The sequence below is a fragment of the Lathyrus oleraceus genome, chromosome 6 (genome assembly GCF_024323335.1).
Source record: "Lathyrus oleraceus cultivar Zhongwan6 chromosome 6, CAAS_Psat_ZW6_1.0, whole genome shotgun sequence".
Lineage (NCBI taxonomy): Eukaryota > Viridiplantae > Streptophyta > Magnoliopsida > Fabales > Fabaceae > Lathyrus > Lathyrus oleraceus.
Window position 1 is genome coordinate 462632287 of NC_066584.1, and position 16361 is coordinate 462648647.

At 32.6% G+C, this 16361-nt stretch overlaps 1 protein-coding gene across 1 annotated transcript; it reads right to left on the minus strand.

Annotated features, from left to right (window-relative positions):
• Window positions 1–335: 335 nt before the first annotated feature.
• Window positions 336–2477, minus strand: LOC127092005 (amino acid permease 6). Its single transcript, XM_051030771.1, has 5 exons — window positions 2350–2477; window positions 1997–2230; window positions 1806–1899; window positions 1506–1720; window positions 336–1235 (listed from the first exon to the last, which is right to left on the minus strand). Exons 1-5 carry the CDS (start codon window positions 2393–2395, stop codon window positions 442–444), a joined length of 1383 nt encoding a protein of 460 aa, XP_050886728.1. The 5' UTR covers window positions 2396–2477; the 3' UTR covers window positions 336–441.
• Between the last annotated feature and the right edge of the window lie 13884 nt (window positions 2478–16361).

The following is a 16361-nucleotide window of genomic DNA, read 5'->3' on the forward strand; positions in this document are numbered from 1 at the left end:
GAACTCTCATAAAAATATTACATAGTAAAAACACTTTATTTATTTACTACCTCCGTTTTTTTATCATAAATTGTTTTGACATTTTCAAACCTATTAACTAAATCTAATAATTCTTATACAAAAACTAAAAATTATAAAATATTTTATAAAATTATCGTTTATTAATGATATGAGAAAGATAAATTTAAGATTTAAAAAAGATAGAATAATAAATAATTAGAAGTATAAGAAAAAAAATTAACATGAATGATTATTGATATTGTTAAACGACTTAAAATTTAACATATTTGTTTTCAAAAGCCCTCACTAAAAAATGGAGAGAGTATTTAACAAAATAGGAAAAAGAGGACATTTCTATTATAATAATTTTACATCGGTTCACAACCAAATTTCTTCCAATGTCCAACACTTATAACTGATTTAAAACTTCGATGAACTTAGTTAAAATTTAAAGGGCTTATAGGTCTTAAGCCCTAAGATAATCCCTTGAATTGATGCAATGACCCCAATGAGAGCGACCATCAAGCACACGCCAACTAGCAGTCTTATCCCAATCCATTCAAGAGAATACTTTGGCATTTTAGATCGCACCAAGTACATCTCTATTGGAAAGTACACAGTCAAGGGAAAGAACGTTAGAGCTCCTATCAAACCTACAATGTTGTTGAAGAATGGAAATATCATAGCAATCAATGTTGTCAATACAACATATATTGTCCTCCATATCAACTTGAACATGTTTATTCTCCATGTACCAACCAAAGGAATTCTTGCATTGTATTCTTTTGTCATGAATTTGCTCTGTGGCCAACGCGTATTAGCCCAACTTTCCGCAATAGAAAATACAGGTTGTGCATATACCTGATAGGCTCCGACTAGATGAATAATGATGAAAAGATTACCGATGTCAACTAACCAAAACGGTTCATAAAAACCAAATCCGGTTAAAAAGTTTCCAGGTGCCTCGTTCCCGAACGCTGCATAACCTACAAGACCACATGATGCGTACAAGATTGTGCTGCTTGTGATTCCAATAAGTGATGCTGTCTTCATGACTTGATTTTCCGGTGGACTTGGTTTTAACGTGTCCTCTATCTCAGCAATGACAGTGCTGAAAGTGTATGCAAAAGCTATGTTTGCAATTGCTTGAAAGATATTCCACACCTTCTCTGTCCTTGTCACTTCCACTCCAACAACAAGTCCTGTAAGGCCTGTCTTGACATGGTGTCCTTTTTCTATATATGTCAAAAACAAAACAAATCATTCACATGTTTGTTACATTAAAACTAAACAAAACTCTACTACATAAAATACATTTTACATCAGGTGGAATAGAGTTTTCACATCGGTTGAATAACGTATGGTGTTATGGTAAATCTGTTACTTTTCACAGAGGACGGCTGGGCGGTGTGAAAAACAACTATCACCTCGGTCAGCAAGAACACCAATGAAAGATCTAAGATTTTCACTTCGATCATCAATTGTAACAAAAAGACATGCCTAACCTGCAATTTTGGCTATGGAGAGTCCAACTCCTATGAAAGAATAGCCAAAAGACATGATTGCAGCAAGAATAGAGAGCCATGAAAGGTCATGCAAATTTGGGATTTGGCTTAGAAAAATCTCTGTAATTCCAAAGAAGACCATAAATTTATTATTGGATATATTGCAGTCTGCTTGTTGGCCAAACTTATGAAAGCAATTTGATTTTATCATTGCCCTGGTTCATAAACAAACAAGTATTATTACTATCATGGTTCATAATTATAAAAAAAGGGTTTAAGTAAGATTTATTAGGTTCTTACACCATGCTTATGGCTGCTGTGAGAGTGTAACCAATTGTACAACCGATAAGATTTGTGTACTGAGCCAATCCACAAAACTTGTACTGAACTCCTCCTGAGAAAAAGAGATAGAAAGGGTACAATGCAATAATCAACTATAAAAGAAAAAATCAGTGCTTTTATTCTACGTTGCGCATGAGTTATCAGGATACCTAGAACAGTTTTGACCATCTTCATGTAGGTTGGGTTTCTATTCCCATGAAGAGGATCAGGATACCTGTAACAATCAGCCATGAGAAAGGAAGTGAGGAGAGTGACGAGAGAGAAGATTATGAGAGCAGCAGTCCCTCCAATCCATCCCAACTGAGCAACAGCCCATGCCAATGACAGCACTCCAGATCCTATTGCAGTTGTCACTATGTGTGCACTTGCAGTTAGCCATGTTCCTTCATAAATCATAATCATACTAGTTATAACATGTCACAATGAGAAGAAAAGAAACAAGAAATATTAACATACTAATTGATCTATATAGTTTTTATCACACTGCAATTAAGATACATACCGGTTCGTTTGATTTCACCATTGTCTAAGTTATTCTCTTGTGCCATGATTTTCTCTACCTGTATTTTCTTTGGAAAGAATAATGAGTTTTTGTAGAATATTTTAAGAATTTAGAAAATTAAAACATTGGAAAACATTGGTTAACAAAATACAATTGAAGCAAAATGAATTTAAATAGTTGAATGTAATTTTATAAAAATATAGACCAAAAAAAATTTGACTATAAAAATTTAATTGTTACTTTTTCTTTAATATAATATTTATTTAATTAGAAATTGTCTAGAAATTTAAGTTTTTTTTATAAATATTTATCATTTTTATTATTGATTTAATGATCAACTCAGAGTCAAATAAATACTAAGAGAAATGGGAAAAGTGGTGTCCAACATCAAAAAATAAGGTTTCTGCTGACCAGTGCTCCGGAGCATTGGATAAGAAATATTAAACGGTCTTTAATTATAATTTTATTATATTAAAAATAAAAATTAAATATGTGTAATTATTAAGTTGACTTAAAATAACTTATAATTTATTCACCCACTTTCTCTCTTATAATACAAATTTATACATAATTTATACATGTTCATAAATTAAATAAAAAAGTTAAAAAATTAATAATAAACTAATAATAAAATATTGAAAAAATAAAATAATAACTAAAATAATTCAAATAAAAAATTTATATTCAATTTAAATATTAAATACAAAGATTCAAATATTTTGATAAAATTAAAAAAATAAACTTAAATAAAATACGATTTAATCTTCAATCATCAACTTTAATTTCTACCGATCCATAATATATCAACAGTATATTCCAATATCAAAAAACAAGTAAGTAAAAAAATTAATGTTAATTAGTAACAAATATACATAACCTTATTAAAATTAAAAATTAAATGAATTTAAAAAAATAAATGTGTACCTAAACATTTGAAAGAAGAATTGGATTTAATTTTGCACTCTAATTAAGTTAGTAAATCATGATTATGTTCATCATCAGACGTTCTAACTCGCCATTCACTTGGAAATATATCTTGAGAATTTTGCACCTTTGATTAAGTTAGTAAATCATGATTTTATCATTCTAATAGAACATTAATAAATATTTTTTAATATACCTTTAGTATTTATTTATTACTATTCCTTCTCTCTAACTTTTTTAATTTCTCTTTCCTATATATGATGAAGGGCGTCATTATAAAGTCATATAGAATTTGTGTTTCTCATATAATTTTTTTAGTGTAGTCACTATCTTCCACTGCATTAATTCGAAATTCATTAATTCGAAGTTAAAATAGTTTATCTAAGTTCATTAATTCTCTAACCCGATATATAATTACATATCCTAATTTAATTATTAAGTTGAACAATTTGCTCTAATTCAGATCGATAGACTTACGGTCAATAATTTAGACTCACCTAATTTCACTTTGTGAGCTCGTAAACACATAAAGAGCATTAAGAACAAAACAATTGAATAACGATTATAAGGTGAAATTATTCATATAACATAAAACATTCATATGATTTAACAGAGTACAATTAATTTCATCTCTTAAGACATGATCAAAGAAATCTATGAAAAAATCTCTCTTCGATGGCTCTAAAGCACTCCAAAATCGCACTAAAAATTTCTCTTGGCGTCACTTTCTCCTAAAAATTTAGAACACATGAAAAAATAATAAAATTCTCTTTTTAAAGCTGCAAAAGCGTTTTAGGAAATCGCTTCATCATGACGGTGTTAAGTTGCATCGCCATCACAATGTAAGTTTATGTGCAGTCTCTAAGAGGGGGGATTGAATTCGATTTATTGAAAAATTTCTCGATTTGAAGCGTTAGCACTGATTTTTTTTTCTTTTCAGAACTAATATGAAAGTAAATATACTGAAAAATAAATGCAGAAAGTAAAGGAAATAACGATATGTACTAGTTCCTCTTTTCAACCAAGAGTAATCCAATCCCCTTACTCCTTGTGAGAGATTTTCCACTACGTTAGATATTTGTACAAGTCTTCTACCAAGACATATCCTACAATCTTCTGACATAAGCAACACAATAGAAAAATAAAATAATCATTTTTTCACTCTCTTGTTTTCAACAATCCTAGACAACAAGGTGTACACAAATCTAAGATTCTAACTTAAAATATAGCTCTTAAATCAATTATGTATTAATTGACTTTCTCTTTGTATCACAATCCAAATATATACACCTAAGTGCTTAGAATAACATGAATGAATATGTATGAAAGTTCATGCACAACGTCTCATATTTAAAAGTTTAGAAATTTGTTTGGATTATAATATGTTAAGGTTGTATATCAAAGAATCTCTTTTGTAACATAAAGTTTAGTGTCTAAGAGTCTCTTTTTGAAAAACTGAAACCACATGTGTGTGTGTGTATATATATATATATATATATATATATATATATATAATATATATATATATATATATATATATATATATATATATATATATATATATATATATATATATATATATACCCTTCTGAAGTGTGTATATTCATGAAACATTGCAACGATTGACGTATGAAAGATGAAAAATGTTGGAATCAATTTTTTCATGAAAAAGTATCACTACTTAAGTGGTAACCGGTTAACACATAATCGTAACCGGTTACAACGAAAGCGTTTTCACAGAAATTGAAATATTTTGTTTATGTAACCGGTTATAAGGTTTTTGTTAACTGGTTAATGTTAACTCATTAACAGAAACTGCTTAACCCTTTACACCTGATACATTTTTTAAAAAAACTAAAATTTTGTTCTCGTAACTGGTTAATAACATTATGTAACCGGTTACACCTTATGTAAAAATGAAAAATACTTTAAGAAATGTTATGGTTCATGAACATAAGTTATCAAAAAGAGTTTTATGCATCAAGATGAAACGATTATGATAATTCTAAGCAATCAAGATATATATACTTTAATTGTAAAGAATACTCAACCATCTTTATTCTTCCATTGACTTTCCAAAGCTTATGATCATTTGAACTTTATTGCTCTAGTTTTCAGGCTTTGACTTCTTTTTGTTGATGTGTTTATATTCATCATAACTATAACCAAGAACAAGAAGAATTATTCTTCACATTCTCCCCCTTTTTGATGATGACAAGTACAATTTCAAGGAACTCTTCCATTTTTCTTTATAATAGTAACAAGTAGGTCTAAAAATATGATTCCTTTTATAAGGCCTTTTATGATCATTTACAAAGGTCATTAGAGTCAAGGATCCCAATGAAAACACTGACGCTTACGCCAAAAGCTTGATTATCGTCAATATCCTCAAAAGAATTTACTCTAAGCGAGGTTCTCGTATCGACCCTTACAAAAAAACTTCTCGGTGTCCCATACTACTCAACCTCTCATATCTTAAGTTTAGTCTCTAGACACAGGTAGAGAGTTTTTCCATCAAGGTTTCTTGCAATCAAAGTACCCATCCAACCGTAGCACCAAAAAGCCATGTAGTAGATGATATAATGTTAATAGAAAAAGAGGAGAAAAAAATATAGCAAGATAAAGTAAGAGATAAACACCCAAACATGCGAAAGGATAAGTTAGACTAGACTTGACTTGCTTAGGGAAACCAGAGATTTTGGGTTCGGTTCCCAATAGAGTCGCCAATTGTCGCTACGTGAAAAATGACTACAACAAGAGTCCCCATCAGATTTTATTTATTCCAAAATAGGAAAGGGAAAACATCGATAAGACCCTCTAAAGAAAATAAATTTTTTCTCGCTATCAAATTAGGATTTGGAAGTCAGATATGCAAGGGAAATGTATTATCGCCCCTCACATCCATCGTACTCGATGGAAACCATCTAGGTTATCTACATGAATGGATGTCATTGTCTAAAAGTTTATTTTATAAAAGAGAAAATGATTTATCTTTTTATTAGTGTGCTCTCCAAGGATTGGGGCCCTTGTGCCTACGTATCATCATCATGAAATGAAGAATCAGAGCTCCGTAGTTCGGGGTAGAAAATGATTGTTTGCTAGCTGTTTTTACCTTGAAAATGGGTTTTCAGAGTGACGCCCAATGGCGCAAAAATGAGATTAATGAGTTGGTGTTGTTTTTTGGATTTTGAAAAGAGATTATTTTTTATTAGAATTGCACTAAAGACTATGGGTAGAGGTGAATATTTCCAACTAGCAAGCCAAACGTCTTATGTCTAAAATATTCAGAGTGAGGATAGGAAAGCTCCATTCTCACTCATTATTCACCACTTAAGGCTCATGGTGCGCAATTCTATTCGTATTTTTATTGTGTTTTGAATTTGATTGAGAAAAATGTCACTTGACGTTGGATCAAGGGTTTATTGCTTATTATTTTGAAATGGTGAGGTTGACCTAATTCCTAAGAGATCAAAAGGAAAACAACGAAGAAAATTACAACCAAAGGGAGAGGGGTACATGGAAAATTACAAGGAGAATAATGCGAGAAATAAAGGATCTCGTTGTAAGGTAGCCCAAGAGAAAGCCTTTTGTGTACAAAGTGGCCTAAGCTAACAAGTGGACAATAGACTCAAAACATATCTCGCTAGGGTAGTGGTATGAATGCCATTATCACAAAAAAAGATTGCAAGTATAAGATGAAACAATAAGTCAAAACAATAGTTTAAATGCCATAATCTCAAGGTTCAAATGTGAGGGTCCTAATAAGTCCTCTAAGTCCAACGTTAGGTCACAAATGATACATCTTATGGTCTTTTCATTTTATCATGTTTTTGGTCTTTTTGATTATGCAAAACAATAAAGAAATGAAAAGAAATAAAATGGCATAAAGTGAAGGATGTATGAGGTAAATTTGATGATGATGAACATAAAAGTAAAGTGCTTGAAAGTAAAAGCATGAAATAAATGACAATAAGATAAAGTCAACAAGTCAATAAATATTGAATTGGGGTTAATGAACAATGTTATCACATTGGGACAATTTAGCGCCATATTAAGCAATCGTAAGTGGACTTGTGTAGAAGTCACGCCTTTTTAAGGTCGATCATTAACAATGTATGTGATTGGCATGTTAAAGAACTAACACAAAGTTAGTCTCCTAAAACAAATGCAACACAAAGGGTAAAAACAAAAGATGAAAAGGGATGATGATGAAAAGGGATGATGATGAAAAGGGAAGCTAGGGCAATCATGTAGGGATCACCTACTAACCATCTAAAGAATCAAAGCATGATCCAATAAGAGATAACCTATCTTTGATGCAAATTATCAAGAATGATCAAATGATCATTCATCAACAAGTTTGCATCAAAGAAGGTTGAATCAATCTTTAATGACTACTCCTCAAAAATCAAGAGATTCAAAATATGATCACCTCATCAATCATTAAATGCCAAAATCAAAATATATGAAAGAAAAAATCAATTAAAATACAAATAAAAATCAATTTAAATTGCCAAATAATATTAATTATTATTTTGCAAAAACATATTTAAATGGATGAAAAAAATAAAATCAAGAATTAATATCACCATAAAAAAATATAAAATAAAATCAATTAAAAAACAATTAAAAAGAAAATAAAAGAAATAAAGAAAATAAAATAATTATTGTGAAAGGGGGCAAATTGAAAAAAGGGTGTTCAAAAAGTAAACCCAACAGGGCCAAAGGCGTTGCAGCCCAAAAGTGGGTCAGAGTTAACCAAGGGTCAACGCAGTCCATCACACAATCAAAACTGTGTGATGAGAATTAAACACACGTGAATAAGAGGCTAAAAGAAAATCACGACCTCTAGATTGAATGACTTTGACCAATCAAGTGAATGGACAGATCAAAATAAAGATGACACGCGCGCACACGGAACATGAGTAACATAAAGTTCAAACATAATTGAATTTTAAATATAAAACATGACAACATCTAATTGGTCTGAATCAAATTTGGATTCAAAAATTCGAAAACGGAGGGAAGACTCCATCGTCTTCAACCTCCAGCCAACTGAAAACGGAGGGAAGCACTTTTACTGAAACAAAAGTGCTTCAACATATCCTCACTTCATCATCCCTCCCTCCATGCTTCAGAGCCATTGATTGACTATGAGCATGGAGAATTTGAACAAAAACCAGAAATCATATAAACCATAATTTTAACATTAAATGGTGAAAATCAAATATAAATGGATAAGGGTTGAGGGCTTTGCTTCAGTGAACCAATACGAACCAACTCGTATCAAGAAGTTGAAGGAATGAGGTGAAAACGATGGACTTGGATAGCACGATTCAGGCGGTCTGAAGTCGTGTTATCGGTTGGAAAAGCTTCAGGGGAATGAGGTGAAGCTTTTTGGGCAGAGATTTCTGAAGGTGAGTGTTTAAATCAATGCAACGGTTAAGTAGTTTTTCACGAGTAGTAGAGGAAAAATTGCATTATTTTAGTGGTTATCCAAGCTTGGGAAAATGGTGGAGAACAGTGCTCTATTTAAAGGCTAGGTGTAGGTGATTCATACGTGTGAAATTATGGAGTAATCGTGTGAATTCGAAAAGTGAAAATGAAAACTTGCTCGCTACGGGTTGATAAGTTGGCACGTGAGTGTATGTATATAATCCTTTGCTCATTTCATGTTACACAAAGAGGAATATTTTCCAATCATTTATGGACCCTAACTCTTCTAGAAATAATCTGAATTTTGGCATTTGCTTGGGCCCGTGTTTTGTTTCAATTGGTATTTTGTAATACTCATTTGTTTTGTTGCACATGCCTTGTACCATTTTTATATTTGGGCCTATAATTGTTGCTTCCAAAATGCTTCTGCATAAACCTTGATTGCTTGGGATTGAATGCATAAAGTTTTGGTGACTTGGAGTAAAGGTGTATGTCTACTTAGCTTGGTCTGATCTATGCGCACAGCTTGGCATACCACCATGTTTAGGCTTGGGCCAAAGGAAATTGGCTCTTGAATTTTAGGTCAAACTTAGGCCAAACAATCCTCGCCATGATCTTAACAAAGTTCAAAAAGAACTAAGGCAAAAGGTGATTTTAGGTGAAAATGGCATAGGTGTAAAGTAGTGGTCATGACATGGTTTTGGGTCTGCCTTTGCAGCTTTACTTGTCTTGGCCAATTCAAAATTTGAGATCTTTAGAGATTTAATTAGGGTTTGATTCTTGAAACAAAGTTGTATGGGATTCAATTTGTGAAATTTGGCTCAAAGTAGATATCCAAAAAGTTGATAAATGTGAAAGTTATGGTGTTTGGACAAAATGGTAGGCCAAACTTGGAAACTATGCCAAACAACCATGCACTAACTTGTATTCTTTGACAATTTCTTGAAGACCAAGGCATAATGATGAAAATTTGAGGACTAAATAAGTAATTATTGATTGATCCTTTATTAAACATGATGATATCTTGAAGCTTGAATGGTATGGCATGGAAATAAACTCATGAACCATACTTGCACTAATGTAGCAAATCGAATCTCTCCATGACCATTATGAAACCCTAATTACATGATGAGTAACTTGATTATGATACTTTGTTCCTCTTGATTTTTACTTGAGAGCAAGACCTTCTCAAGTCCATCTTGCACACTTTGATACAAGGTAGGGTGTCAAGAAACCCTAATTGCCAATGCCTTGCATTCTATTCATGATCAACCATTCTTGAGAACCAAGAACCAAATGCTATGCTAATGAGATGATATGATAATGTATGAGATGATATTATAATTAATGAGATGATATGCTAATGAATGAGATGATATGCTAGGATGAAAGTGAGGGTATAACACCATGGTATCTTGAATTTTCGCCATTTCTCTCTGAATCTTAAGCATTTCTTCTTGAGTCTTTCCAACATGTTCAAAACTAGATTTAGTGGCTTTCATGAAGTTGGTTGAGGCTTCCTTGATCAGTGATGTATTCCTAGGTCGTTCTTGAGGAACCTGTTGTACTTCTTGATTAGAATTCAAAATATGATTGTTGCTCCACTTGAAATTTGGGTGGTCTTTCTAACCAGAATTGTAGATGTTGGAATAACAATTGTTTTTATGATATTTTGCATATTGAGCTTCAACATTCACTCCCATGGGTACACATTTTCCATTTTCATGTCTTTCCCCAGATAAATCACACCTTAATGTCTGAACTTGACTCGTATTTGTAAGACTCAACGAAGATGCGACTAACAACTTTTGGATCAACTCGAGTTGAGATAATACTATTGTGTTCAAATATACTGAAAACAAACCCTTCGGTTTGACTGTTCAATCACTTTAATGATACCCTTTGGTCATCCAACTGAAGGGACATCTTGGATGGCTTAAGTTCTCCTAAACTGAGCCTCTCGTAGATAGAAAGAGGCATCAGACTCACACTAGCTCCTAAATCACACAAGGATTTGTCATTAACATACTATCCAATAACACATGTAATTGAGAAAAACCCTAGATCGTTTAGTTTGGGTGGCATCTTATTTTGGATAATGGAACTACACTCTTTAGTGAGCGTTGATGTCTGATCACCATCGATCTTTCTCTTGTTCATTAGAATTTCCATCAAAAACTTAGCATCTGAAGGCATTTGAGTTATAGCTTCCGAAAAAGGGGTTCTAATAAGGAATTTCTTTAGAAGTTCAACAAATATTTTAAATTTCCTCTCTATTTTTGACTTTGCAAGGGTCATTCCTTTTCTTTTTCATCTACCTTCTTAGCCTTCGATGTATGCCTATTATCTCTCTCAACTGTTATTTTTTCCTTCCCCGTTTCCTTGTCAACCACCTTCTTAGTGTTCTTTTCCATACTCTTTCCTATATCATTCTTTCTAACGTTATTGTCAACAGGGCCCTCTAACTCTTTTCCGCTTCGCAGGGTTTTATCATTTGCATGTCCCTTGGGGTTTTGTTGTAGTTGGTCTAGAAATATTTCGACTGGGGAAGCATTGGCTACTTGTTGTTGGGCCACATGAGAGATCTAGGTCTCTAACATTTTAGTGTAGGATGGACATAACACCCACTTTATTAGCCAATTGATTAATCAACTTGTCAGTATGAATGTTTTCATTCATGAATTCCTTGTTTTGCTAAGTTTGAGACAAGATAAAGTTCTCCTTCATTAGTTCCAAGTTTTACTTTTTAGGGGCAGTAGGAGCAACATGGGCTTCTTTTTGGTTTTGGAAATCAGGCGGAGTATTAGGTGCAGGACTAGGAGAAAACATGGCATTGTTCTTCTTGTAGGAGAAATTTGAATGATTTCTCCACCCAGGATTGTATGTGTTGGAATATGAGTTTCCTTGCGCATAATTGACCTAGTCAGGGGTTGGTTCAGCTAATAATTGACGATCAGTAGTGACATGTACATGGACTCCACATATCTCGCAGTTAGGAGTCACGAAAACTATGGTAGTTGTGGGATTAATACTCAGATTATTTCTGAGTAAGGGCATCGACTTTTGCATTCTCATGGTTGAAGCTACTAACTTTGTACATACCTTTTTTCAGTTGCTACTTTTCTACAAAAGTGTTCTCATTGCCCTACTGGTAAAGATTCTAAGACATATTCTCGATCAGAGCATAAGCATCATTGAAAGGTTTATTCATCAGGGCTCCGCTAGTTGTGACATCAATAATCATTCTTGTGTTATAAAGAAGACTGTTGTAAAATGTATGAATGATTAACCACTTCTCTAATCCATGGTGAGGAAATGCTCTCATCAATTCCTTATATCGCTCCAACACTTTGAATAACAACTCGTCATCCATCTTCCTAAAACAGGTAATTTGGTTCCTCAACTGTGTAGTTTTGCTAGGTGGCAAGTACCTTGCAAGGAACACTTTCTTTAACTCATTCCATGTTGTTATGGAATTTGACAGTAGAGACTGTAGCAAAGCTCAGACTCTGTCTCTTAGGGAAAAGGAAATAGACGCAAGCAAATGACATCGAGGTCAACTCCATTTATTTTTAACGTGTCAACGAATTGCACGAAGACCGATAAGTGCAAGTCCGAATCCTCTGTTGGGTTACTAGAGATTTGGTTCAACTGCACGAATTTCACCATAGAGGGTTTTAACTAGAAGTTGTTAGCCTGAATTACAAGATTAACAATACTTGAGTGAGGCTCGTCCTCAGAGGGGGCGGCAAAGTCATTGAGTGGACGTTTGTCATTTTCAGTCATTTCTTGTTGAAGTTGGTTTTTGAAACATAGAAAACTATCGATTTCGTTGACTAGTTTGAGGGGAAAATTAATTAAAACATGAAAAATTCTTTAGTTTATACATCATTATAACAAACTTACGATATTACCAATATATATTACTATTGTGTTTATCTAAGGCGACGCAATCAAATTGTTTGCGTAATTAAAAATTGACGGTTTAAAAATTAATATCAATAATGAGAGACCCAAATGTAATTCTCGTCCACCATTAGTACTCACATAAATTGCAGTTAATTATTATAATAAGAAAATATTATTCAGGAGAAAAACTGGAACTAGATTTACCGCTATCTTTCGTGTGTTCGGTACACGAAAATGAATCTGTAATCGCCCGCTTTCGCGTGGTACAAATTACAGTTTCGAATTTCCTTTTAGAGAATATCCAGTTCTCATTTAAACTTTATTTTTAGTAGAAAAATTAATTTAAAGATAATGTCAACTTTCGTGTGTCCATTATCGAATTTTAAACTCACAAATGTCCGCTTTCGAGTGTCGGATTATAAGGTTAAAATTCCTTTTTGAAAATTAGTAATTTATGAATTAATTAGAAAAAGCATTTTCACTGTATTTAAAAATCAATTTTTGAGTTTTCTAAAGTCAGATACTTTTTTCACTCCTTCGAGCTCAAACCGACATCACATTATATCTACTTTCGTAGCAAATATTTTACAATAAAAACTGAATTTTCAAATTTAACAACAATTCACGGTATAATGTTTAACATCCAATTCATTAGAGTATCGTTGGTATGACGATCCTCACATTCCAAATTCAACTGACTTAAGCTGACATGTTAAATGCAATTAATAAATAATTTATTTTCATGGCGTTTATACTAAACATATTAAAATAAAGCTTATAAATGAAACCGGTAATGATGAATAAAACTGAAATTGCTTCAATAAAATTTGCTTGAATGGAGACTTTATCCAGTACAGTAAAATTGAAATAAAACAACAAAAATTGAAAATAAATGCAATAATAATGGTGGAAAGAAACTAAAACAACAATTAAGTAGACAAAGTTCCAAGATGTAAGAAAATAAAATTGCAAATACACCTCAATGTGAGATATAAGTGCTTTTACAGTGTAACTTTTTACTCTAACAAAGCTTAGATCCTAAAATAAATGAACTATGATTCTATTTATAGGGAAGTGTATTAGGAAAATTACTTAAAACATGAAAAGTGAGTGGGGATAATGCTGAAAGTGAGAAATTAACTATAGGAGTGTGGGCTAAAAACTGACTTTTAACATCATGAAGGGTGTTAGCTAGGCTGATGGTCTTCGTGTCATAACTTCTTCAACATGATTCTCAAATGTAGACTATGACGGACGTTAGCTGGACCGATGGTGTGTCTCTCATGGTGTATTGATGTTCCTTTCTTATTTCTCTGACTTTTTATGTTGACGGTCTTTGACCTAGGAATGCATGACGCCCATCATTACTTTAGTACTTAGCATTTTTCTGCCATTTTTGCCATTTATCCACGCAAAGGCTTTTAAACAATCAAATACCTAAAACATAGTAAATAATACTATCATAAAACCATATAAGTACTTGATTTAATTCAAAAAGATGTGCATATTGAGTTAATATAATTGTACATTTTACATATTATAATAGTTTAGGTTCTTTGCTTCTTCTGTGAGATCTTCCGTCTCAGTGGAGGGTTTTGGAGGTGGTTTGGGGTTGAAAGCAAGGAAGTTGGGCTTGTTGGAATAGAGGAAGATAAAGATATTGATGAGAGGAATAAATAGGGTATAATTCAGAAGAAGTACATCATGCTGCTATTTCACGTAACGAGGCTAGAGGTGTGGAATTTATGAAGAGTTTTGGCTTTTTAAATAGAAATTTTTTGTTGATGTGATGGAGTGTAAGTATAATTGGGAACATGTGCAACATGTTCCAATAAAAGTGGAACTGTGTCAATTCATGCCACAAATAAAATGACTCAAGTGAGCAAAGTGAAAATGACTAAAACATAAACAACTTGCAAGAAATGTGAATGATAATGAATGATAAATTGCAAGAATTTAAATTGCATTAAAGTAAATGACATTAAAATAAAGTCAATACAAAGAATGTTAGTGAGTGTTATTGGAAGAAGTAATTGTTCAAGTTATTTTTTGGAGAACACTCAACCATCCACCCATAAGCATGAAGATATGAACCTAGACATCATTCATGAGAAAGGCTCCAACTTGGATAAAATCAACAAGTATGTCACTATCTCTCATAAATGGAAAAGAGGTCAAATCTTCACACAATACCATGAGGAATGGGAGACTTACATTCTCACTTAGAAAAATGTTATGCCTTCGGGACAAATTTAGCTATATGTTAAGCAATCGTAATTGGACTTATGTAGAAGTCACAACTATCTGAGGTCAGACAATAATAATATTGGTGTTAATGCACGCTAGAGACAAGGTACAAAGAACCAAGATCCTAAAGCATTCCACACACAAAAATAAAATGGGATGGACCTATCTCAATCAAGCTCATGTTGATTCATCTGACACAAGGTCATTGATGAATCAACTAGCATTTGATCTTGTGAGAAGTCATTGGCCATGGACGGATTGGGAAAGAATTAAGATGAAGAACAAGATATGAAGTGAAATATAATCCCAAATTGATAAAAGGATGAACCTCACTTGATCAATACTATCTGTTCATCTTGAGGGATGAAGTTCAAACTTCATCAACCCCCTAAATCCAATAGTTTGATCAAATTGAAGTCCAATTCAACCAAGATCAAGGACAAATAGAAGATGATTCAACACAAAGTCAATCAAATGGCTCAACAAAATTTTAAAATAATTAAACAAATTAAATTAAATTTTTAAGTGAAGAAAAATAAGTTTTAATAGGGGAAAAACCTCAAAAAATCCATTCAAATCACCAAATAAATGGCCAAGGGATTTATCGTAGGTCAAACAAGGTCAAATGACCTTAGACTACTTTTTTTGGCATTTTTGAAAAGTCAAAAGTATTTCAAATCAATTAAAAACAAGTAAAAAATTATTAATTTCGCTAAAAATATCAAATTCAATCCAAAAAATGACTTTAATTCAAAAAATGGAAGAGGAAATTATTTGAAATTTTTTGATGAAAATCCCATATTTTTTGGATTAAAATTGAAGTTATAATGAATTTAATAAAAAAAAGGCTATTTAAAATATTAAAATAGAAAATCAAATAAATAAATAAAATAAGGGCCATCAGATCTCCCTTATTAATTGAGGTGGCATATCTGATGGCCACACGCATCAAGTCTACCATGCATCCCAATCAATGCGTGCACATGGATGGTAATCAAAATGGAAGGCCAAGATTAGAAAATGGACCAAGGATCATATGGCCTAGACAAAGCCAGCGCACCACCGGAGTCCTAGCTCCGGTCATCTTCTCTGGTCACCCTCGTCAGACTGGTCCATAAAAAATGTCACCAAAATTTCTGAATCATACATCAAATTGAAGAGAAAAATGTCAGGATCTCGAATCTGACCTCCAATTTCTCCAACTCTCACTATATAAAAAATACGTAGAGTTGAAAAATAAGGTTCTATAGATGAGTTGCTTCGATTCAACCTCAAACCAACTCAATCTTATTGCCTACATTGTTAGGAATTTAGGCAACCAAAAATCAATAAAAAAGATGAAGAAGTGAGGGAGAATCGAAGAAGGAAAGTTGTAGCAATTTCACCTTCAGGTGATGAATTCTGAGCTAGATCTCAATTCAAATCTAATTGGTCTTACTTCCTCTTGCTTTCAGGAGATGTTTGAGATGAAAAAGGATGTGAATCCTTGGAATTTT